This window comes from Oncorhynchus kisutch, linkage group LG29 (assembly GCF_002021735.2).
Source record: "Oncorhynchus kisutch isolate 150728-3 linkage group LG29, Okis_V2, whole genome shotgun sequence".
NCBI lineage: Eukaryota > Metazoa > Chordata > Actinopteri > Salmoniformes > Salmonidae > Oncorhynchus > Oncorhynchus kisutch.
In genome coordinates, this window is record NC_034202.2 from 34,800,266 (window position 1) to 34,826,891 (window position 26,626).

The 26,626-nt window shown below is 40.3% G+C and overlaps 1 protein-coding gene across 1 annotated transcript; it reads right to left on the reverse strand.

The window, feature by feature from the left end:
* Positions 1 to 21,611: 21,611 nt before the first annotated feature.
* Positions 21,612 to 25,122, reverse strand: LOC109878743 (alpha-2Db adrenergic receptor). The gene has a single exon (XM_020470951.2). The coding sequence runs from the start codon at positions 24,819 to 24,821 to the stop codon at positions 23,466 to 23,468; it is 1,356 nt and encodes a 451-aa protein (XP_020326540.2). The 5' UTR covers positions 24,822 to 25,122; the 3' UTR covers positions 21,612 to 23,465.
* Positions 25,123 to 26,626: the final 1,504 nt, after the last annotated feature.

The following is a 26,626-nucleotide window of genomic DNA, read 5'->3' on the forward strand; positions in this document are numbered from 1 at the left end:
CCGGTTTATACCACTAGGGAAACTCCGTTATCATTTCCTTGTAACTATCTATTGTTTGTTTATGCATTTCTGTGAATTACTTAGTAAATAAATAATTTAAGACAATTGATGTATGGATGAAGACTGGGTTCGTGCAGATAACCAACAATTTACGATGTTTGGAAGGAGACTAACGTGAGGTAAAATAAATAATTCAGAAGACTATTGATCAGATATAAAAAAATATCTGAAAAGTTCTATTAGGAAAATGATAACTTTGTAATCTGAATATTTTCCTTGGTGCCCCGACTTCCTAGTTAATTACAGTTACATGATTCATCAGTTTAATGATAGTAAAGACACGACACTACTAAATTGGATACCACAAAAAAAGGGGTAAAAATGTCAATGTTATTGCACACACATTGAGTCCATGCAACCTATTATGTGAGATGTTAAGCACATTTTTACTCCTGAACTTATTTAGGCCGTGACAAAGGGGTTGAATACTTATTGACTCAAGATGTTTGAGCTTTTCATTTTTTATTCATTTGTAAAAATGCAAAAAAACATAATTCCACTTTGACATTGTGGGTTATTTGTATTTATTTTGGATTCCCATTAGATTCCCAGCTACTCTTCCTTGGGGTCCAAACACATTAAAGCACTTCCATATAAAACAAAAGATTAAACAGTACATCAGATTATTACACCACTACATATCTACAATACAAAATGTATAATATCACCATACAACAATATTACAATGCATGTGTGTCTGTACCTTTGTGTGTGTCTCTTCACAATCCCTGTTGTTCCATAAGGTGTATTTTTACCTGTTTTTTAAATCTGATTCTACTGCATCAGTTACCTGAGATCCAAGGAGTCATGGCTCCAGTGGTGGAAAAAGTACCCAATTTTCATACTTGAGTAAAAGTTACGATATATTAATAGAACATTACTCAAGTCAAAGTCACCCAGTAAAATACTATTTGAGTAAAAGTCTAAAAGTTAGGCTTTTAAATATACTTAATTATCAAAAGTAAATTAAATTGCTAAAATATACTTAAGAAGCAAAAGTAAAAGTATAAATAATTCCTTATATTATTAAGCAAACCATACAGCACCATTTTCTTGTTTTTTAAATTTACGGATAGCCAGGGGCACACGCCAACACTTAGACATCATTTACAAATGAAGCATTTGTGTTTAGTGAGTCCGCTAGATCAGAGGCAGTAGGGATGAATGGGGATGTTCTCTGTATAAGTGTGTGAATTGGAGCCTTGTCCTGTCCTGCTAAGCATTCAAAATGTAACGAGTACTTTTGAGTGTCACGGAAAATATATGGAGTAAAAATTACATTTTCTTTAGGAATGTAGTGAAGTAAAAGTACTTAATCAGTACTTTTTATTAAGTTCTTTACACCAATGCATGGTCTATTCTAGACTTGGGGATTGTGAAGAGACCTCTGGTGGCATGTCTTGTGGGGTATGCATGGGTGTCTGAGCTGTGTGCTAGTAGTTTAAACAGACCGCTCGGTACATTCAGCTTGTCAACACTTCTTATAAAAACAAGTAGTGATGAAGTCAATCTCTCTTCCACTTTCAGGCATGAGAGATTGACATGCATATCATTAATGTTAGCTCTCCGTGTACTTTTACTTTTAAGGGCCAGTCGTACTCGTACTCGGCTCAATTTCCACATGATTCATTGTGAGATGTAGTTGAGGTTTAGGGTTTAGTGAATGATTTAGGGCTAACTTATTCCTTGCCACCCATTCTGAAAGGCAGTGTCCTGATCTATCAGTCTCTTGGGCTGCTATTGAATCTGATCAGCCTGTCAGCAATAGAGCTCACCCACTCTGGATTATTATGCATCAGCCTATAACACTCTGACAGCTAATCTGCCTACAAGGAGCCTTACCAATGAAACCGCCTCCAAGACAACATCCTGATTTATCAGCCTCTGAGGCTGAAATTGAATCTGATCAGCCTGTCAGGAATGGAGCTCACCCTTGTAATTATACACATGTCAGTTATGCAAGCTAACAACCAGCAATGATACAGTGCCTTGCAAAAGTATTCATCCCTCTTGGCATTTTACCTATTTTGTTGCATTACAACCTGTAATTGAAATGGTTTTTATTTGGATTTCATGTAATGGACATACACAAAATAGTCCAAATTGGTGAAGTGAAATGAAAAAATAACTAAAAAGCAAAAAAATATAAAAGTGGTGTGTGCATATGTATTCACCCCCTTTGCGATGAAGTCCCTTTCACCCCCATTGCGAACAAAGCCTCCTTCACTCACGCCGCCAAACTTACCCTAGTAAAACTGACTATCCTACAGATCCTCGACTTCGGCGATGTCATCTACAAAATAACTTCCAATACTCTACTCAGCAAACTGGATGCAGTTTATCACAGTGCCATCCGTTTTGTTACTAAAGCACCTTATACCACCCACTACTGCGACCTGTATGCTCTAGTCGGCTGGCCCTCGCTACATATTCGTCGCCAGACCCACTGGCTCCAGGTCATCTACAAGTCCATGCTAGGTAAAGCTCCGCCTTATCTCAGTTCACTGGTCACGATGGCAACACCCACCCGTAGCACGCACTCACTGATCATCCCTAAAGCCAACACCTCATTTGGCCACCTTTCGTTCCAGTTCTCTTCTGCCTGTGACTGAAATGAATTGCAAAAATCACTGAAGTTGGAGACTTTTATCTCCCTCACCAACTTCAAACATCTGCTATCTGAGCAGCTAACCGATCGCTGCAGCTGTACATAGTCCATCGGTAAATAGCCCACCCAATTTTACCTACCTCATCCCCATACTGTTTATATTTATTTACTTTTCTGCTCTTTTGCACACCAGTATCTCTACATGACCATCTGATCATTTATCACTCGTGTTAATCTGCAAAATTGTAATTATTCGCCTACCTCCTCATGCCTTTTGCACAATGTATATAGAATCTCTTTTTTCTACTGTGTTATTGACTTGTTAATTGTTTACTCCATGTGTAACTCTGTGTTGTCTGTTCACACTGCTATGCTTTATCTTGGCCAGGTCGCAGTTGTAAATGAGAACTTGTTCTCAACTAGCCTACCTGGTTAAATAAAGGTGAAATAAAAATAATAAAAAAATAAGATCTGGTGCAAGTACCTTCAGAAGTCATATAATTGGTTAATTAAAGTCAACCTGTGTGCAATCTAAGTGTCACATGATCTGTCACATGATCTCAGCATGTACACCTGTTTTGAAAAGCCCCAGAGTCTGCAACACAATTAAGCAAGGGGCACCACCAAGCAAGCGGCACCGTGAAGACCAAGGAGCTCTCCAAACAGGTCAGGGACAAAGTTGGAGAAGTACAGATCAGGGTTGGATATAAAAAAAAGAACATACCACATAGCACCATTAAATCCATTATTAAAAAATTGAAAGAATATGGCACCACAACAAACCTGACAAGAGAGGGCCGCCCACCAAAACTCACAGACCAGGCAAGGAGGCAATTCACCAGAGTGTCAATAAAGAGACCAAAGATAACCCTGAAGGAGCTGCAAACCTCCACAGCAGAGATTGCAGTATCTGTCCATAGGACCACTTTAAGCCGTACACTCCACAGAGCTGGGCTTTAAAGAAGAATGGCCAGAAAAAAGCCATTGCTTGAAGAAAAAAGTAAGCAAACATGTTTGGTGTTCACCAAAAGGCATGTGGGAGACTCCCCAAACATATGGATGAAGGTACTCTGGTCAGATGAGACTAAAATCGAGCTTTTTGGCCATCAAGGAAAACACTATGTCTGGCGCAAACCCAAAACCTCTCATCACCCCGAGAACATCATCCACAGTGACTCATGGTGGTGGCAGCATCATGCTGTGGGGATGTTTTTCATCACCAGGGACTGGGAAACTGGTCAGAATTGAAGGAATGATTGATAGCGCTAAATACAGGGAAACATTTAATTGTCTTGGAATGGCCTAGTCAAATCCCAGACCTCAATCCAACTGAGAATCTGTGGTATGACTTAATGATTGCTGCACACCAGCGAAACCCATCCAACTTGAAGGAGCTGGAGCAATTTTGCCTTGAAGAATGGGCAAAAATTCCAGTGGCTAGATGTGCCAAGCTCATAGAGACATACCCTAAGAGACTTGCAGCTGTAATTGTTGCAAAAGGTGACTCTACAAATAATTGACTTTGGGGGGATGAATAGTTATGCACGCTAAAGTTCTGTTTTGTCTTATTTGTTGTTTGTTTCACACCAAAAAATGTTTTGTATCTTCAAAGTGGTAGGCATGTTGTGTAAATCAAATGATACAAACCCCCCAAAATCTATTTTAATTCCCGGTTGTAAGGCAACAAAATAGGAAAAATGACAAGGGGGTGAATACTTTCGCAAGCCACTGTAACAAGCTAGCTATCTAGCTAACAAGACGACAATGGATTTTTTATTTATTCATATGTCCTCTCTGGACTTCTGTAAAATCCACCACAGAGATAAAAATGTACCATTTCCATTACACATGTCGCAATGATTTTTTTTTATCTTGCTTTTTTTTATAAACCTCGGTCAATGGAAACCTGCCCATCCCTGACAGGCCGATCAGATTCAATTTCAGCCTCAGAGGCTGATCAATCAGGATGCTTCCCTAGAAGCGATTTCATAGATAAGGCTCCTTACAGGCAGATTAACTAGCAAAGTGCTCCATTGGAGTATACGGTAACACTTTTGTTGGGGACATTTATTATTATCATAAAGCCTACACAAGCATTTTATATTTCCAAATGAAAATGTGTTGCATAACGGTGAGTAGGGATGAGTCACTATGCCCCCTTTCAACTGCCTACCTACAGTAGGCAGGATTTTACATAAAATTAGTCCATCCAGTGCAACCTAATCAGGTGCCAAGATGTAGTGTTTTTATGTTGTTTGCAAGAGAGTAGAATAGGTCAACAATATCAAAGGTTAACGATAACAAATAGCATAAAATGGAAAGAGAAAAACAAGCTCAGCTCCTGTTCTCTCACCTTCCCTCAAGAAATTAGTTTTGAAAGTTGAGTCTAACCCTTAACCTCTCTGGTGGAGATGAAATCAGTCTCTTGGTACAGTCTATTTTTCCTGGAAACTGAAACCTTGAAAAGGTAGAGTGCAGTGTGTACCCGTCCTCTTCTCTCAAAGTAGATTCGATCAACCTGGCTGGTGCCCACAGCAAGGCAAGCCAGCCTCCCACTCCACAGTTTCCTGGTAAAGAGAGAAGGATTTCTATCATTGAGAGAGCGGAGGGAGCTGTGATTCAGTGGGAGTGTTGTGGAATGGGCTCCTGAATCACAACTAGCTTTCCCAGAGTGTGAATTATACCGTGACATTTGGGGGTCTCTATTTTAGTTTTTAGCTACCTCCTATATGTGTACGCACACCCACATAAAGACATAATTTAACGATACAACCAGTCGTGATGTTTTCATCTTATTGTCAAACAAAATCACTTATAAAAGTAGGCTACCTGTGCATGTTCCCCCACTCCAAAATAATACAGCATCCAAATTCCAGCATGCCATTTGATGAATAGAAAGAGACATATGTTATAAAACATCAACAAGTGTAATGATTGTCATTGGGTCTGCACTCTTGTAGCCCTGAATTAATTGGTCCGTCTTGCTGACAAAATGACTTTCTTGTAGAAATAAAAGTTGGGACACCTGAAAAGGGGCTGAGATACGGGACTGTCCTGGGATGATAAGTGTAGCTACATGGAAAATATTGTTTAAACCATGACACAGAGGTGTGTGTGTGTGGGGGGGTTAGTTTAATTTGGAATAAGCTTTTATTTACAATTTACCACTGTAGCAGTACAAATGGCATTTTTAACAAATAGGAAAATGGTGTTAACTCTTTTGCATTTTAGGGGGACTCATTTCTCATTCAGAGGGTCTGAGACCCCCCTGAGCCCCCTCGTAATTCGCACTCTGAGATTACCGGCCTCTGAGGACAGCACAGAGTCTATGCACAATTATCATACATGCTTTGGCTGAAACTAAGGCTGAGTGACTGTGTACTGTATCTCACTGGTGACTGATTCAACTCACAAAAACAGACAAACAAACACCCTCTGGCACTCTGGTGGAGCATTCTGTCAATTAAAAATGAATGTGCTGAGACAAAAAAAGCAGCCTTTCCCTGCATTATTTCGTGGTGGTATGAGACCTTGAAATAACACAGACATGACAGATTTGTCAGTCCTCATTTGATGGGTCATGTTTTCTCAGGTAGAACCCATCTGCACTCTAAAAATAAAATGGTTCCTGGAGTATTCCTTAGGAGTTTTTCAAATTAAAACTGTGTGGGAACCCCTATAAGTTCTTGGAATAGCCATTTAAAAGGGTTCTTCAAAGAACCCCTTTTAATGGATCGCTGAAGAACCTTTTGGGGTACATTTTTTAACTACCCCCCCCCTCGCCATTAGTAATAATAATAATACACATAACGATAACAACAATAACAAAATGTTTTAGTTGTCAGTGTTAATTATGATTTTAGTGGCAAAGCAGAATTTTTTAAATCCAAATATGAGGTAAACTCCCAGCAGAGCCCCAAGTATAATGGGTATATCCTCTGGCATGTTGATGTTAATGTTCTCCGTATCCATCGCCATAATGATTTTGCAGTGCATGGTGATCTAACAGGTTTCCTGTTATTTTCATCAGAGGTACAAGGGAGGGTGAAGTCGATAAATAAATAAAAAACGTTTAATTATACAGATGATTAACAAAACATGCACCCAACAGTATTCATACCTTGGTTTTTGTGGTAAATGTGAATGAAAAAAATGGTTTTCATACACACACATTGTCCATAATGTAGAGGCCTAAGGGATATTCATTGAAGAGGTAAGGAAGGAGGATGGTAAATGTGTTCAGCATAACATACCAATTGACATACCTTTATATGCAAAATATTTATTTGCAAATTATGGTGGAAAATAAGTATTTGGTCACCTAAAAACAAGCAAGATTTCTGCCTCTCACAGACCTGTAACTTCTTCCTTAAGAGGCTCTGTCCTCCACTCGGTACCTGTATTAATGGCATCTGTTTGAACTTGTTATCAGTATAAAAGACACCTGTCCACAACCTCAAACAGTCACACTCCAAACTCCACTATGGCCAAGACCAAAGAGCTGTCAAAAGACACCAGAAACAAAATTGTAGACCTGCACCAGGCTGGGAAGACTGAATCTGCAATAGGTAAGCAGCTTGGTTTGAAGAAATCAACTGTGGGAGCAATTATTAGGAAATGGAAGACATACAAGACCACTGATAATCTCCCTCGATCTGGGGCTCCACGCAAGATCTCACCCCGTGGGGTCAAAATGATCACAAGAACGGTGAGCAAAAATCCCAGAACCACACGGGGGGGGGGCCTAGTGAATGACCTGCAGAGAGCTGGGACCAAAGTAACAAAGCCTACCATCAGTAACACACTACGCCGCCAGGGACTCAAATCCTGCAGTGCCAGTGTCCCTCTGCTTAAGCCAGTACATATCCAGGCCCGTCTGAAGTTTGCTAGAGATCATTTGGATGATCCAGAAGAAGATTGGGAGAATGTCATATGGTCAGATGAAACCAAAATATAACTTTTTGGTAAAAACTCAACTCGTCGTGTTTGGAGGACAAAGAATGCTGAGTTGCATCCAAAGAACACCATACCTACTCTGAAGCATGGGGGTGGAAACATCATGCTTTGGGGCTGTTTTTCTGCAAAGGGACCAGGACAACTGATCCATGTAAAGGAAAGAATGAATGGGGCCACGTATTGTGAGATTTTGACTGAAAACCTCCTTTCATCAGCAAGGGCATTAAAGATGAAACGTGGCTGGGTCTTTCAGCATGACAATGATCCCAAACACACCGCCCGGGCAACGAAGGAGTGGCTTCGTAAGAAGCATTTCAAGGTCCTGGAGTGGCCTAGCCAGTCTCCAGATCTCAACCCCATAGAACATCTTTGGAGGGAGTTGAAAGTCTGTGTTGCCCAGCAACAGCCCCAAAACATCACTGCTCTAGAGGAGATCTGCATGGAGGAATGGGCTGAAATACCAGCAACAGTGTGTGAAAACCTTGTGAAGACTTACAGAAAACGTTTGACCTCTGTCATTGCCAACAAAGGGTATATAACAAATTATTGAGATAAACTTTTGTTATTGACCAAATACGTATTTTTCACCGAGCAAATAAATTCTTTAAAAATCCTACAATGTGATTTTCTGGATTTTTTTCTCATTTTGTCTGTCATAGTTGAAGTGTACCTATGATGAAAATTACAGGCCTCTCTCATCTTTTTAAGTGGGAGAACTTGCACAATTGGTGGCTGACTAAATACTTTTTTGCCCCACTGTACCTAGAGTCATAGGGTGCCAGCATTCTAGCTATCGGAGTTGAGTGCATTGCATTAGCTGTTGGGTAGTTTTGGAGTGGGCTCTTGGTTGGCTAGTGTACTGACTAGGTGATTAAATCACGCTTTAGATAAACCTTTCATTTTCTGATGAAGTCAAGCAACGAAGGAAAAGGAGAATATGGGACCCAGCTCATTCAAATATCTTAGCTTCATCGTATTATATTGGAGCTCATAAAATAATTATGTGAAATGTTGAGGCTTATGAAGCCTCCATAAACCCTTTGTAAAGCCAATGGAGGCTTCATAAACCCTTTGTAAAGCCTATGGAGGCTTCAGAAATCATTCATAACATAATGTCATGCTACTGCAAAAGCCACATTTGGTAAAGCATAATACAAGGACCTTTTATATTACATTTGTCGTATGACTTTGCATATATATTATTTGTGAAGAATATGTATGTCTTAGGGGATATACGAGCTTTATGCACACCGAAATGTTTGATTTGATCAAACAACTGATACCATATGTTGTCAGAATATGCTGTAACATGGCAGAGCTGGTTGGGTCATTTCTTTGGCACAGAGAAGAACAGTTGGCAGGTAATATCAAGCATTTTTCATTTGAGGTTGACTATATTTCCACAGATGCTGTATATTTAATATTTGTTATTTAAAGGTCTTTGATTTTCAAACGCTCAACAGTGACATATCATTCAACTGTGTCGTCAGCGGCGGACTAAAAATGATAGATGGCATCAAAAAAATCTGCTTGTTGTTATTGATTTCTCCAACTGTTTCCTTACCAACATGTTTTTATTACTTACACAATATCTCACTTTACATTGTTCTCTCTGTCGCTCTGTCTCTCTCTGTCTCTCTCTCTCTCTCTCTGTCTCTCTCTCTCTCTCTCTGTCTCTCTCTCTCTCTCTCTCTGTCTCTCTCTCTGTCTCTCTCTCTGTCTCTCTCTCTGTCTCTCTCTGTCTCTCTCTCTGTCTCTCTCTCTGTCTCTCTCTGTCTCTCTCTCTCTCTCTCTCTGTCTCTCTCTGTCTCTCTCTGTCTCTCTCTGTCTCTCTCTGTCTCTCTCTGTCTCTCTCTGTCTCTCTCTCTGTCTCGCTCTGTCTCGCTCTGTCTCTCTGGATGCCATTGAGGTTTTACCAATTAAAGTTTGTTGGATCTTTTCCCCTTTCATTTGTCCTGTCCCATCTGTTTCCGTTTAGTGAGCTTGTTGTCCCCAGAAACGTCAGGATGTCACTACATCTCAACTGACAACAGTTCCAAACTTTGAATAAATCATTATTCAGATGGGAAATCTGATCCTTCTTGTTCATATTTCTCAATACAAACACCATTTATGTGCCCGGATTGAAGAGATGAGCACATTGGATCTTTCTACGTTATTTCAGGCATATTGGAGACCTTGGGAACACAAAAAGTGACCTGGTTATGGTCAGGTGTAGGTGCAGGAAGCTTCATCTCTGCTGTCGGTCTGCTATCATGTTTAGCTTTACTCTAGCTGGCAACCATGAACTGTAGGAAGTAAAGAGACAACTACCTGACTGATTGGCTGACTGGTAAGATGACTGACTCTCTGGCTGACTGACTGGCTCACTGACTCACCCACTGGCTGACTAAATGGCTGACCGACAAGTTGACTGACTGACTAGCTGTCTGACTTGTTGACTGGATAGTTGACTGACTGGCTACCTGGTTGACTGACTCGCTGTCTGACTAGCTGGCTGACTATGGTTGACTGGCTGTCTGACTGGTTGACTGACTGACTGACTGACTGACTTGTTGACTGGATCGTTGACTGAATGGCTGACTGATTGGCTGGTTGACTGGCTGACACTTTGACATCTGCTGATGTAAAAGGGGATTTATAAATATATTTGATTTGATAAGAGAATAGAGAGTGCAGGAATGTCTGAGTATGGAAGGAGGAGATGTGAAAACAATGGGATTCAGGGACACAACATTACCTTTAGAAGTTATTGTCATTTAATGCAGAGAGAAATGTCAACGGATGGATGAACTAAAGTAGGGTCTCAAAAACACTGCCTCCGTGAATATTGAAAGTTAAGTATTTTCTCAATTAATGTTAGACAGGAAGAGGTGCAACGCTCACTCACCACTAAATGTGTAGTTTTATTAGACAACTTTAAAAGATTGATGTTTCGGACTACGATGGCCTTCTTCAGAATAATCACAAAGGGAATGGACAAGTTCATATAGGGCATGGGGAGACAATTAATGCTAGTAAATATAAATGTTATTAAATATCCTGTGTGGGTTCAATTTGCAATTGCAAACAATTGATGCAGTGTATATAGGCAGGTCTGGTACAATGTTTGGTTAGATTATATATATATTTTTCAATGAGATGAGTCAAACCATGATGATATTAGACCTACAGTTGAAGTCGGAAGTTTACATACACCTTAGTCAAATACATTTAAACTCAGTTGTTCACAATTCCTGACATTAAATCCTAGTAAAAATGTAACTTAAAATGATGTGTTTGTGCAAATTCTCTCATATGTTCAACTATACTGTAAGTTATTATATGGACATCTTAGCTAAAGAAATAATGTGGAACACGTTACAAACAGTGCTTTTAAATGATGTTTTCAACTTAGTGCCTTCAGAAAGTATTCACACCACTTGACTTTTCCACATGTTGCTGTGTTACAGCCTGAATTTAAAATGGATTACATTCAGATGTGTTTGTCACTGGCCTACACACAATACCCCATAATGTCAAAGTGGAATTACGTTGTTTTTTAAAATATATTATTAAAAATGAAAAGCTGAAATGTCTTGAGTCAATAAGCATTCAACCCCTTTGTTATGGCAAGCCTAAATAAGTTCAGGAGAAAAAAAAGACGTGCTTAACAAGTCACAATAGTGTTTAACAATATGTTTAAATAACTACCTCATCTCTGTACTCCACACATACAGTGCAACTATCTGTAAGTTCCATCAGTCGAGCAGGGAATTTCAAACACAGATTCAACCAAAAAGACCAGGGAGGTTTTCCAATGCCTCGCAAAGAAGAGAACCTATTGGTAGATGGGTCAAAATAAAAAAATGCAGACATTGAATATCCCTTTGAGCATGGTGAAGTTAATTATACTTTGTATGCTGTATCAATACACCCAGTCACTAGATACATAGATACAGGTTGAAATAATACCAAGAGTGCACAAAGCTGTCATCAAGGCAAAGGGTGGCTACATTGAAGAATCTCAAATGTGTTTTGATTTGTTTAACACTTTTTTGGGGACTACATGATTCTTTGTGTGTCATTTCATAGTTTTGATAAATAAAAAGCACATTATTTTACATTAACTGCATTTTTGCCTGTTTTGTTTAGGCCAAGAATGTTTGATTTTCTTATGTTAACACTGACTAAGGATAATATTTAGCTATTTGATTTATAATTTGAGAACCCCTTTAGGTATATAAAAAATATATAATTAAATGAAACATTGAATTTGGCCTGACTGCTATTAGCCCATAGAAATTTATTGAATAACAGATTCATGCATGGAAAAACAGTAAAAAAATCAAAGGAAGTTTGCTTCCAAGTGTCTGTCCTATCCACCTAATTTTCGAATGTTGCTGTGGGCACATCCAAAGCCAATAACTATAGTGATACGTAGGCTTGCCACGGAACTATAAAATGTTGCTGAGCATCCACACTAGAGGAAAGCTGGTCATTTATCTTTCTGTAGTCCTACACCTGTCAATTAGCTGATTAATACACCGTACTGCACGCTGCCTGTTAAAGGCGCTGCATGTCAATACGTTGTCTGCATTGGCCAGAGCCACACGTCTTGCACTTCATTGTAATCAGAGGGCTAATATTAACTCTATGCTGCCAGTTTCTTTTGGCTGAGAGTTGAGGAAAGACTGACTGCATCCCTTCTTGTTTTTATAAGAAACATTCATGTGTTGGAAATTCTAAATAGTTTGCATAGTTAACTTACACGCAGCACTGACAAACACACTTACCCCACCAGACATGCCACCAGGGGTGTTTTCACAGTCCCCAGATTCAGAACAAATCCAAGGAAACGTACAGTATTATACAGAGATATGAGTGCATGGAACTCCCTTACATCTAATATAGCGCAAGTGTACAGCAAACCTGGTTCCAAAAAACAAATAAAGCAACACCTTACGCCACAACGCCTCTCCCGTGTCAAATCAAAATGTATGTCACATGTGCCGAATACAACAGAGAAATGCTTACTCACAAGCCCTTAAACAACAATGCAGTTAAGAAAAATAGAGAAAAAGAAGAACTAAAGTAACAAATAATTAAAGAGCAGCAGTAAAATAACAATAGCCAGGCTATATACAGGTGGTACCAGTACAGAGTCAATGTGCGGGGGCACCGGTTAGTCGAGGTAATATATACATGTGGGTAGAGTTATTAAAGTGACTTATGCATAGATAATAACAGAGAGTAGCAGCAGCGTAAAGGGGAGGGGGGGAAATGCAAGTAGTCTGGGTAACCATTTGATTAGATGTTCAGTAGTCTTATGGCTTGGGGGGTAGAAGCCTCTTGGACCTAGACTTGGCGCTCCGGTACCGCTTCCTCTGACACCGCCTGGTATAGAGGTCCTGGACGGCAGGAAGCTTGGCCACGGTGATGTATTGGTTCACTACAGCCCCGTCGATTAGAATGGGGTGTGCTTGGTCCTCCTTTTCCTGTAGTCCACAATCATCTCCTTAATCTTGATCATGCTGAGGGAGAGGTTGTTGTCCTGGCACCACACATGCAGGTCTATGACCTCCTCCCTATATGCTGTCTCGTCGTTGTTGGTGATCAGGCCTGGTTGTCGGCAAAATGATGGTGTTGGAGTTGTGCATGTCCATGCAGTCATGAGTGAATAGGGGGTACATGAGGGGACTGTGCAAGCACCCATGAGGGGCCACTGTGTTAAGGATCAGCTGGGCAGATGTGTTGTTATCTACCTTTTCCACGGGTGGCCCGTCAGGAGGTCCAAGATCCAGTTGCAGAGGGAGGCATTTAGTCCCAGTGTCCTTAGCTTAGTGGTGAGCTGAGGGCACTATGGTGTGGAATGCTGAGCTGTAGTCAATGAATAGCATTCTCACATACAGTTGAAGTGGGAAGTTTAAAAAAACAGGGTTTAAAAGTATTTGGCTAAGGTGTTTCACAATTCCTGACATTTAATCCTAGTAAAAATTCCCTTTCTTAGGTCAGTTAGGATGAAAACTTTATTTTAATAATGTGAAATGTCAGAATAATAGTAGAGAGTAATTTATTTCAGCTTTTATTTCTTTCATCACATTCCCAGTGTGTAAAAAGTTTACATACACACAATTAGTATTTGGTAGCATTGCCTTTAAAAATTGTTGAACTTTGGTCAAACGTTTCGGGTAGCCTTCCACAAGCTTCCCACAATAAGTCGTGTGAATTTGGCCCATTCCCCCTGACTGAGCTGGTGTAACTGAGTCAGGTTTGTAGGCCTCCTTGCTCGCACACGCTTTTTCAGTTCTGCCCACAAATATTCTATGGGATTGAGGTCAGGGCTTTGTGATTATCCACTCCAATACCTTTACTTTGTTGTCCTTAAGCCATTTTGCCACAACTTTGGAAGTATGCTTGGGGTCATTGTCCATTTCGAAGTACCATTTGCGACCAAGCTTTAACTTCCTGACTGATATCTTGAGATGCTTCAATGCTTCAATATATCCACATAATTTTCCTCCATCAAGATGCCATCTATTTTGTGAAGTGCAGCAGTTCCTCCTGCAGCAAAGCACCCCCACAACATGATGCTGCCACCCCCTGTGCTTCTCGGTTGGGATGGTGTTCTCCGGCTTGCAAGCCTCCCCCTTTTCCTGCAAACATAACGATGGTCATTATGGCCAAACAGTTCCATTTCTGTTTCATAATACCAGGGGGGGGGTATGATCTTTGTCCCCATGTGTAGTTGCAAACCATAGTCTGGCTTTTTTATGGTGGTTTTGGAGCAGTGGCTTCTTCCTTGCTGAGCGGCCTTTCAGGTTGTATCGATATTGGACTTGTTTTACTGTGGATATAGATATTGTTGTACCTGTTTCCTCCAGCATCTTCACAGGGTCCTTTTGATTTTTTTGCTGTTGTTCTGGGATTGATTTGCACTTTTCGCACCAAAGTAAGTTCATCTTTAGGACACAGAAAGCCTCTCCTTCCTGAGCGGTATGACGGCTGCGTGGTCCCATATTGTTTATACTTGCGTACTATTTTTGTACAGATGAACGTGTTACCTTGTTAGAGGAATTAAATTCCTATATGTTTATTACCCAATTCAATTCATACACTCAGCCCATTTCTAAGGATTTGTAAGAAACTCATTTGCATAAAATGGGCGGAGAACAGTCTCAAAATCAAGCACTAGCGTTTATTCTCGAAAGTACTGAACATGATACAATTTAAAACAGGTTATAAACTGAAAATGACATCATTAGGTTTCAAACTGTCCCGTCCCTCCTCCACTCCCGTACAATGGCAGTATAGTTCTCAAGCCTTCCTTCATCGACCCCCCACTAGTATAGATAATTTCTGACCAGACCAAGGCCTTCCTGTGTAGATAAGCATTCTAGCCAGTCTGACGATAAGTTCATTCGTTTCTACCAAGGAACAGACAGTCATTGTTCTAATTCTTGATTATAATTACACACATTATATTCAGTACTAGGATTAAAATAAAATTCATACATCTATACAGTAACATAATAGTATTCTGATTAGTCAGTACTGATTGAAATGTATACATAAGTAGTCATTATTGATTAAAAAAATCCCTTAACATACCTTCAGGCATTTGGAAATTGCTCCCAAGGATGAACCAGACTTTTGGAGGTCTACATTTTTTTTGTCAGAGGTCTTGGCTGATTTCTTTTGATTTTACCATGATGTCAAGCAAAGAGGCACTAAGTTTGAAGGTAGGCCTTGAAATACATCCACAGGTACACCTCCAAATGATTTAAATGATGTCAATTAGCCTATCAGAAGCTTCTAAAGCCATGACATCATTTTCTGGAATTTTCCAAGCTGTTTAAAGGCACAGTCAACTTAGTGCATGTTAACTTCTGACCCACTGGAATTGTGATACAGTGAATTATCAGTGAAATAGTCTGTCTGTAAGCAATTGTTGGAAAAATGCACAAAGTAGATGTCCTAACCGACTTGCCAGAACTATAGTTTGTTAACAAGAAATTTGTGGAGTGGTTGAAAAACAAGTTTTATTGACTCCAAACTAAGTGTATTTAAACTTCCGACTTCGCCTGTAAGTGTTCCTTTTGTCCAGGTGTGAAAGGGCAGCATGGAGTGCAATAGAGATTGCATCATCTGTGGATCTGTTTGGAAGGTATGAAAATTGGTGTGGGTCTTAAGTTTCTGTGATAATGGTGCTGATGTGAATCATGACCACCCTTTCAAAAGCACTTCATGGATACAGATGTGAGTGTTACGGATCGGTAGTCATTTAGGCAGGATACCTTAGTGTTCTTAGGCACAGGGACTATTGTGGTCTGCTTGAAACATGTTGGTATTACAGATTGAAAATGTCAGTGAAGACACTTGCCAGTTGGTCAGCGCATGCTCGGAGTACACGTCCTGGTAAACCGTCTGGCCCTGCGGCCTTGTGAATGTTGACCTGTTTAAATGTCTTACTCACATTGGCGGCAAAGAGTGATCACACAGTCGTCCCGAACAGCTAGTGCTCTCATGCATGTTTCAGTGTTATTTGCCTCGAAGCGAGCATAGAAGTAGTTTAGCTCGTCTGGTAGGCCCGTGTCACTAGGCAGCGCTCGGCTGTTCTTCCCTTTGTAGTCTTTAATAGTTTGCAAGCCCAGCCACATCCGACGAGTGTCGGAGACGATGTAGTATGATGTGACTTACTTGTTGTGTGTATGTACTGACATGTATGTGTAACTGATAGAGACACACACACACACACAATTAAAAACATGAATGTGTGTATAAGTCCTTTTTTTGGGGTGTGTAATGTATTTTTTATTATCTGTCTGAACCCGGTAAGACTAGCTGTCACCATTAGCTTCAGCTAATGGGGATCCTAATAAATCAAATCATTCTACATTTACTCCACTTCGGCCTACACAGATGTCAGAGCAAATATATATTTTTGCTCTTCGTGGAGCAGCGCAGAGCTGTTGTGAAGGAAGTTGTCAAGGTTGTGAGTGTGTTTATACAGGACTTCCCGCCTTTACCTTCCGTCAACCAATCATGTCAATGCAGAGCTATATGGAGCCCTCCTAATTGTTACACAATTTGTGAGCCGCAGGCGATGCGCTACGCAGCTCATTTGACTTCTGCATGTCTTCGGAGGCTCCGCAATTGTGTCATACGACGCCTCAAACAACATTTTCGGATGAAGCATAAATCAAATCAAAACAAATGTATTTATATGGCCCTTCTTACATCAGCTGATATATCAAAGTGCTGTACAGAAACCCAGCCTAAAACCCCAAACAGCAAGCAATGCACGTGTAGAAGCATGGTGGCTAGGAAAAACTCCCTAGAAAGGCCAAAACCTAGGAAGAAACCTAGAGAGGAACCAGGCTATGAGGGGTGGTCAGTCCTCTTCTGGCTGTGCCGGGTGGAGATTATAACAGAACATGGCCAAGATGTTCAAATGTCCATAAATGACCAGCGTGGTCAAATAATAATTATCACAGTAGTTGTTGAGGGTGCAACAAGTCAGCACCTCAGGAGTAAATGTCAGTTGGCTTTTCATAGCCGATCATTGAGAGTATCTCTACCGCTCCTGCTGTCTCTAGAGAGTTGAAAACAGCAGGTCTGGGACAGGTAGCACGTACAATGAACAGGTCAGGGTTCCATAGCCGCAGGCAGAACAGTTGAAACTGGAGCAGCAGCACGACCAGGTGGACTGGTGACAGCAAGGAGTCATCATGCCAGGTTGTCCTGAGGCATGGTCCTAGGGCTCAGGTCCTCCGAGAGATAGAAAGAAAGAGAGAATTAGAGAGAGCATACTTAAATTCACACAGGACACACAGAATCAAATAGTCTTCGCAAAAATACCTGTAGTGGAAAAAGTACTCAATACTCATACTAGAGTAAAAGTAAAGATACCTTCATAGAAAATGACTCAAACAAAAGTCTAAAAGTATTTGGTTTTAAATATACTTAAGTACCAAAAGTAAAAGTATTAATAATTTTTTTAAATCCTTATTTAACAAACCAGACGGCACAATTTCCTAATTTGATTTACTCAAACACATAATTTAAAAACAAAGCATTTGTGTTTAGTGAGTCCGCCAGATCAGAGGCAGTAGGGATGACCAGGGATGTTCTCTTGATAAGTGTGCGAATTGGACAATTTTCTGTCCTGCGAAGCGTTCAAAATGTAGTACTTTTGTGTGTCAGGCAAAATGTGTGGAGTAAAAAGTACAATTGTATTTAGGAATGTAGTGAAGTAAAAGTTGTCAAAAATATAAATAGTAAAGTACAGATACAAAAAAAACGACTTAAGTAAAAATACTTTAAAGTACTTGTAACAGGTTTCTTCTTCCTCTGAGGAGGAGGAGTAGGAAGGATCGGAGGACCAAAATGCAGCGTGGTATGTATCCATAATGTGATTTAATGGAAAATGAATACAAAATACAAAAGAACAAGAAAATCAAAATGAAAACCGAAACAGTCCCGAATGGTGCAAACACTGAAACGGAAAAAGAATCACCCACAATTCAAAGGTGAAACCAGGCTACCTAAGAATGGTTCTCAATCAGGGACAACGATTGACAGCTACCTCTGATTGAGAACCATACCAGGCCAAACACAGAAATCCCAAATTATAGAAAAAAGAACATAAAAGAACACGCCCTGACCATACTAAAACAAAGACAAAACAAAGGAACTAAGGTCAGAACGTGACAGTACTACTTAAATTCTATTTTATCCGACTGAAAAATAGAGTAACAGAGTCACTGTGGTAGAACGTTTATTTTGATTGGCGGTTTTCTGCATTTATCAAAAGTCCCATCAGTAGACTTATTTCAAATGTGTTCATGTAAACAGGATTATTAAGGAAATCATTCTTGCAAAACATGCAAATGTTTTTGACAAATTATTATTGCAATAAATCGCAATATTGTGTGTGTGTAACCGCGCTCATGCTGTGTGACAACAGCAAATAATTATTCAACGTAGGCTAGGCTACATGTAGCACTAATGAAAAATAATACATGAACTCATATTTAAGTGTAGCAATTCAACAACAAACGGCATTTAGCCGGCACATCCTTAAGAGCTGTGACTTCTGCAGGCGGATGCAAGCTAGAGCTGGAGAACAGAAGATGGCCGACCTTCCACAAGATCGGGTGTCACCTGATTTGCCGCCTTTCACCCATGTGGGCATAGATTACTTCAGCCCCATAAAGGTTAAGCAAGCCCGCGTTTATGTGAAGCGGTATGGTGTGATCTTTACTTGCCTTGTGAGTCGAGCTGTCCATCTAGAAGTTGCTAGTTATCTGGATACTGATTCCTGCATCAATGCCCTGCGCAGGTTCATCTGTCGAAGGGGCCCAGTAACAAGTATCAGAACAGACAATGGAACCAACTTTGTTGGAACACACAGAGAACTAGGAGAAGCTCTGAAAGAGCTGGTTCACAACAAGATTCAAAATGAATTACTGAAGGAAGGAGTGACATGGTCATTCAATTCTCCCTCTGGAGCCCTCCATGGGGGGGTATGGGAGAGGTTGATCCGACTGGTGAAAAAGATCCTCTATTCAGTCCTTAAAGAGAAAGTACTGGATGATGAGGCTTTGCAGACAGCCTTGTGTGAAGTTGAGGCGATTATGAACGACAGACCAATCACTACTGTAACAAATGACCCTAATGATCTAGAACCCCTGACTCCGAACCATCTGCTTCATCTGAAAGCTAAGCCAGTCCTGCCACCAGGACTATTCCAGAGAAGCGACCTATACTCCCGAAGGAGATGGAAGCAAGTACAATATATCACTGACCTCTTCTGGAAGAGATGGATCAGGAAGTATCTTCCACTTACGCAGGAGCGGAACAAGTGGAACAAAACTAAGAGAAACTTCAGTCCTGGTGACCTTGTGGTCATCGTCGATGACACCGCCCCAAGGAACTCTTGGCTAATGGGGCGTGTGGTGGAGGCATTGCCAGGGGCCAAAGGTCTTGTCCGGAGCATCATGGTTAAGACTAAGACCAATATCTTACAGAGACCTATCAATAAACTCTGTCTGCTCCTTGAGGCGATGGAGTGACACACACACACACACACACACACAGTGCTCCATCTTAGAATCATGTGCACCTCTGATTCGTTGATGTCGTACTCTTACATTCTTCGATGTCATACATTTTTGGATGTCAAACTCTTGACATTTTTGGAAGTTGAACACCTTTACACTTCAACTCAGACTGAGATCTATGGACTATTTTCCTATATGGCACCTTGTATATTTGTATACTGAGATCTATGGACTATTTTCCTATATGGCACCTTGTATATTTGTATACTGAGATCTATGGACTATTTTCCTATATGGCACCTTGTATATTTGTATACTGAGATCTATGGACTATGTTCCTATATGGCACCTTGTATATCTGTATATAGCTATGGACTGTAATAGTGCTCTGGTATAGAACGTTGTGTATTTGCTCTACGTTTGAATATTAAGTCATTGTTAGGCATTCAGTGCAGTCAACAATTAGGGGCCGGTATGTTAGAGCCGATTTGGACATATTTGTATAAAAGACTGAACATACCGAGCTCCATGTACATTTCTGTAAATATAATAAATGTTCATGTACATGATGAAATATTAGGTACCTTTATGATTTATATTTACCTGATTGAGATATATTCATTTGTTGTCAGTGTATCTCAGTCTTTGGCCCCCCCTCTAGCCCATTCATTGTATTGTGGTAAGTGTGTTAGGACATACATACATACATACATACATACATACATACATACATACATACATACATACATACATACATACATACATACATACATACATACATACATACATACATACATACAGACATACATACATACATACATACATACGCACACACACACACACACACACACATACATACATACATACATACATACATACATACATACATACATACATACACACACACACACACACACACACACACACATACATACATACATACATACATACATACATACATACATACATACATACATACATACATACATACATACATACATACATACATACATACATACATACATACATACATACATACATACATACATACATACATACATACATACATACATACATACATACATATATATATACAGGTCATATTATGTATTTTCCATATCAAGAATCATTTCTTTGTTAGATATAAGAAGAATAAACATTTTTGTTGCACCATATCCCTGGATGTCATTGAATGTTTGGCCATTTGGAAACATTGAGTGTGGACTGTATGAGTACCAAACAACCCCGTTTCAGGCTTGAGAAGTGGCTATGGTAAAGAGGAAAGGAAGCACCAGTGTTTTCCAATCTCACTTTCTCTCCTCAACATTCCCTGACATGCATTTTCTATGCTGTAGGCCTGTTTTACAATTACCAATTAGCAAGACCAAGCCTGCTTCTTTTCCCGAATAAGCTATTAGGCCTATTGGCTATTAAAACAAATTATATATATTTTTAAATGTAAAAGTCCTATAGCTTTTCCTGGGATTTCACGATAAGAGGAATGGCCTGCGTTGTTACAACTATGTACCACAACGGCCCAAATTAGCTAATTGATCCGTTCAATGATTTCCTAAATTCACACACCTGGTCTTCCAAAAACATGAAGCGTCTGCGGCACTCCAGGACCAGGGTTACTTACCCCTGCCTGATGCGCACGGGGGACAGTTGGATGAAAGAGGCTAGTGATGTGTAGCCGAAGTAAGAAGCTAAATATTAGGCCATTCATTAGCTGAATATTAAGCCATTCAATTAGCTGAATATTAAGCCATTCATTAGCTGAATATTAGGCCTTAGGCTAAACATTTACCAGTCAAAGTGCAAGAAAAAAAGTTATCAGTTGATGAAATGGCCGATCTGTAGTGCGGTCTTCGGGCACACAAACCTCCACTATTGATTAGGCCTCCGTTTTTTAGACAAGACAATTATTATACATGGGTTACAACAGTGCAATGAGGAATTTATTTGTATTATCAAGTGAGTACACAATTATTGTTCATAGGCTGTCAACTGCAGTGATATAGGCTAATTTGAATAACCGCTCAAAATTCCTGTTCTGTTTCAGGCCGAAACAACTGCATAGTCAGCCTAGGCCTGATTATGCAACCATTTGGATCAGTTTGGGTCTATTCTTGACAGTTCTGAAGGTCCAGAAAGGTACATTAGCAGGCCATTCATATGGGGTATTATGTCAGGATGTAACCCAGTGTTAAGTTTGGCCTACAGGAAAATGTGGGCTTCTCCCTTCCAACTCCCCGACCGTTCTCAATGATGTAGCCTATTTCACATTCAGAAAGCAATAGTAAGCATGCATAATTCATCCAATAGGCTAAAGAAAATAAGTCGAAATATGTGTCCAACAAGCTTTTGTAGTCTGGCTTTTCCTGGGACTCCACAAGAGTGTGCAAAGCTATCATCAAGGCAAAGGGTGGCTACTTTGAAGAATCTCAAATATATATATTTTTTGATTTGTTTAACACTTTTTTGGGTTACTACATGATTCTGTTTGTTATTACATAGTTGATGTCTTCACTATTATTGTACAATGTAGAAAATATTACAAATAAAGAAAAACCCTTGAATGAGTAGGTCTTTCCAAACTTTTGACCAGTACTGTGTACTTCCATAACTGATACCAGGCTACCTTCAGATTAGTCTTGAGGCTTGTGGGCGTCCTAGAGCAAAACAACCGACATGAGTCTCATGTTTCCATAGAGGGGTCATATTAGTCTGTAGCTCAAATTGTCCGGAAGTTACAGACAGAAGTTGGCAGAAGAGGCTGTCAAATCAAAGGTACTCCTTAGATATAAAGTTGTTTTTTTTACGAAAATGAAAAACACATCAGTTTGTCTCTTTCACAAGAGTAATAACATGTTCACCTACTTAAGACATTGTCTCTAGTACAGAGTTTCCAAACTTAGAGGCGCAACGTCGCAAGACTTCTGGGAACACTAGCGAAACAGACCAATACGACCAGGCCTGGGTTTGGGGTTTGAGAAGTCAATGAGAGAATTGAAAAATTATTACTTAGTAGTTCATTTTCTCGAAATCTAAAGGCACAACATAGATTCGATTGTGTGATCATGGATTTATTTTGGAGAAGCAGTTTCTGCCTATCTTCTTACTGTACTGTCTTTGTCTCTAGCATCTGCTGGGTCCAACAATTTGGATGTTCCGCTTCAGGAGAAATGGAAAGAGAGCCTTTGACATGACTTCTGCTTTTGGACCTTAATACGACGACACGCCATCTTAACTCATCCTCCACATTTACTGGATTGGTTGAACAATGCAGAAGAGAACCACCGCTGACAGTTTGGTTTTTCTTCTCGTCAAGACCAGTATGTAGGGCATCTAATCGCAGATATCTTGTTTATGCCTGCTACATTAGGTTAGATGTCTCAGACAGTAACAAGTCATTAATTGCCTCTTTACATCAAAAGCCCTTTAATGTATTAATAACAGAACACTGCTAAATGTGATTAACAACATGGAGAAACATAACAGTGTAGTCTGACTCATGCTTCTCGAATATGTAGATTGGATACAGAATTCTTTGTTTTTAAATAAATTATGCAGGTTTGCAACCTGATGCATTCAAGTCCACAGAAACACCATCTGACGGTTACAAACTCACAAATTTTGAAGTCCATTTTTTACATGACATTAAATTATTATTATTTAAAATCTTATCACAGTATTCTACAAACACTTTTTTACACGTCTCATAAGTACAGATACTAAACGCAACAGAGCTTACCCACACTCACACACATATAGAGAGATACCTTTTTTTTGTAAACCTATGTGTGTGATGTCTGGCATATGATCTTCTTGAAAGATCTCCGAAAATCGCGATTAAATATTGTATAAATGATAGGGTTCACTGAACTGTTACAGTAACCAATCCAGAAAAACAGATTAAAGAGAGCATCCGGAATTGGGCAACAATCTCTGCATATTGCGTGCAGACTGTATGTAAAAAAGAAGGGGAACCAGCAGAGTACAAACACCCCCATCACCACTGCAAGGACAAACGTAAAGCGCTTTTCACGCATCTGCGCCAGTTTGGTCTTTGACAGTGACATCTGTCTAATCTTTTGCTCCTGAGAGAGCTTCGCGTTGCGGTTTGAAGCCCATGACACGCGACAACTCTGTTTTGGGAAAGTGTTTGCCCCCTCCACTTTCACTCTCTTGGAGAAGAGACAGTTCTTGGGTTTGCTGTCGGCGAGGCAGCTCTCCTCCAGGTCAATATCATCGAGCTCTCCTTTCCGCATGTGGCCACCTAAACTGGGGCTGCTGGGGCTCTCCACCTCAAACTTCCTCCTCGGCACGAAGCACGTCTCTGACTGCGAAGGCTGTCTCTCCGTCCCGTTCTTTGCTGCAAACACGGTTGATGCGCGCTGCTTGGCCACTTTATATATTTTACAATACACCAGAATCATGATTAGACCCGGGGCGAAAAATGATACCAGACAAGACGAGAGAATATACCATGTTTCGTTGTTGAGCAAGCACTCATGCTCGTCGTGTTTGGTCATAAGTAACGGTGGAAAAGAGATGACTGCTGATATGACCCAGACCACGGTGATCATACACTTAATACGCCTGGGCGTCCTCTTCCGATTGTAGCTAACAGCTTTGGTTACAGACCAGTACCTGTCCAGACTTATGGCACAGAGGTGCACTATGGAGGACGTGCAGAAGAGGACGTCAAGGGCCAAGTAGAAGGCGCACCAGGTGCTCCCAAAGTACCAGTAACCCATGATCTCGTTGGCGAGGGAGAAAGGGATGACCAAGGTGGCCACTAATATATCTGCCGATGCCAAAGAGACAAGGAAGAGATTCTGCGGCGCACGGAGCGCGCGGCTCGTGAAAACGGCCACCACAACAAGTACATTCCCTACGATTGTCACCAGAATGATAACGGTGACCAGGAACACGATGAAGACGGCCACGCTCTGGGAGTGAGGCAGAGGTCTTTGGGCACTCGTGCCATTAGTATCCTCTGATGAGTTCGATGCGGCAAAAGCTGTTGGGGTTATATCCATTCTGGATAGACACGTCTGTTCCTCCCCATTCTCCTCATGCATTCCAAGCAGAGATACACAAGGCGAGGGTCGCAAATTGCGCAATTTGATCAAAGTAGTAATTTTCATCTAATCAGTTGACCCATTATGTGGAAACATCACTGTTCAATCGAAATCACAGACGGAATGACCAGGAGAAGTAGCATCCTGCAGTGTTTTGTTTTTAGTGCGTACGCACAAGGTTGCCCGCGACTCCAACAATGCCTGGCCACGCTCTACAGTTTGTATTTGTGCAAGGAAAGAAACATGTTTTGAATGTATGGTTCCCTCGCGTACGACGGCAGTCCAAGAAACCAGGGTCAGATGGTAGCCTGAAGTTCCTACTTTAATCTGGTCGTTGCGCATTGGCCGCGTTCATGCTAGAGTGGAGAGGAATGTTAGTTCCGAGAGAGGGAGAGGGAGAGAGAGAGATGGAGGGGGGGGGGGGGGGGGTTACTGCGCAATTACGCACATGATTAAACCATGGGAATAGGGTAGTAATGGCAGTAAAGACAGGTGAATGTATTGTCAAATGAACACAACATCACCGTTTGGAAATCTGTGCAAATGTTCTAGTTATCTTTAGAAGCGTAACATAACGTTAATTGTCAAACGCGGTGCGTTCAGTTAATTCGATCAATAAAAAAATACACATTTAATTAGAGAGGCATTATCTGAAGCCTGGAGGCTCAAATAATTTGAAAGTCTGCCCCACAGCCAACCAGCCAATAGTTTGTTGTGTCACACACACACTTTAACTACGACACTTGTATTCACTATGAAACATGACGATGATCAAGCCACCTGATATTTTGATATGTCGATACATATGCGGTGAGCTACAGAAGTATTGAGATAGTGACACATTTTTTGTTGTTTTGTCTCTACTCCAGCACTTATAACATGACTATGAGGTTAAAGTGCAGACTGTCAGCTTTCATTTGAGGGCATTTTCATCCATGTCGGTTTGAACCATTTAGAAATTACAGCACTTTTTGTACACAGTCCCCCCATTATATGGGACCAAATGTATTGGGACAAATTCACTTATGTGTATTAAAGTAGTCAAACGTTTAGTATTTGGACCCATATTCCTATAATTGTGAAACTTAGACACTTTTTCTGTTTGTTTTGGTTGTGTGTCCGATAATTTTGTGCCCAATAGAAATGAATGGTAAATAATGCATTGTGTCATTTGAGTTATATTAATTTTAAATACATAAGATTCAATACATAATCTCTCACCATTACAATAACAGGGGAGGTTCGCATTTGTTGGGGGTGGGGTGATGATATTTGGGCATCTGTAACTTTCTCACTCACCATTATTAATTATTTATTCAGGACTATCTGTAATCATGGTAGGATCCACATTAACGTAGAAGTGTTTAGAAACAGTCTTATTTACAATTAAAGTGAATCCAAAATGACACAACACATGTTTTTACCATTCATTTCTATTGGGTACAAAATCATCTGAAACACAACCATCACAAACAGTAAATGCATCCAACAAGTTTGTAGAGTCACAAGCTTGATGTAATCATTATGTGCTAGGAATATGGATCCAGATACTAAACTTTGACTACTTTAATACACATAAATGAATTTGTCCCAAATCTTTTGGTCCCCTAAAATGGGAGGACTATGTTCAAAAAGTGTTGTAACTTCTAAACGGTTCACCCGATATGGATGAAAATATGACATTACTGTAATTACCACGTGGGAATCCAGTACCTGACTTTTGTCATCTGTTCAATGTCAACCTACAGGAAAGTGTGCCCTCAAGCCTGGAGGGAAGCAAAAGTCATTCTGCTGTCGTGGAAATGTCCTGTATTACCAAATCATGAGAGAGCAAACCATACACAAGTCAGAGTTATCATAAAGTCAATTTT

Excerpts from the sequence above, each read along its gene's own strand:
- LOC109878743 (XM_020470951.2), bottom strand. The coding sequence starts at position 24,821 with ATGAAAATTACTACTTTGATCAAATTGCGCAATTTGCGACCCTCGCCT.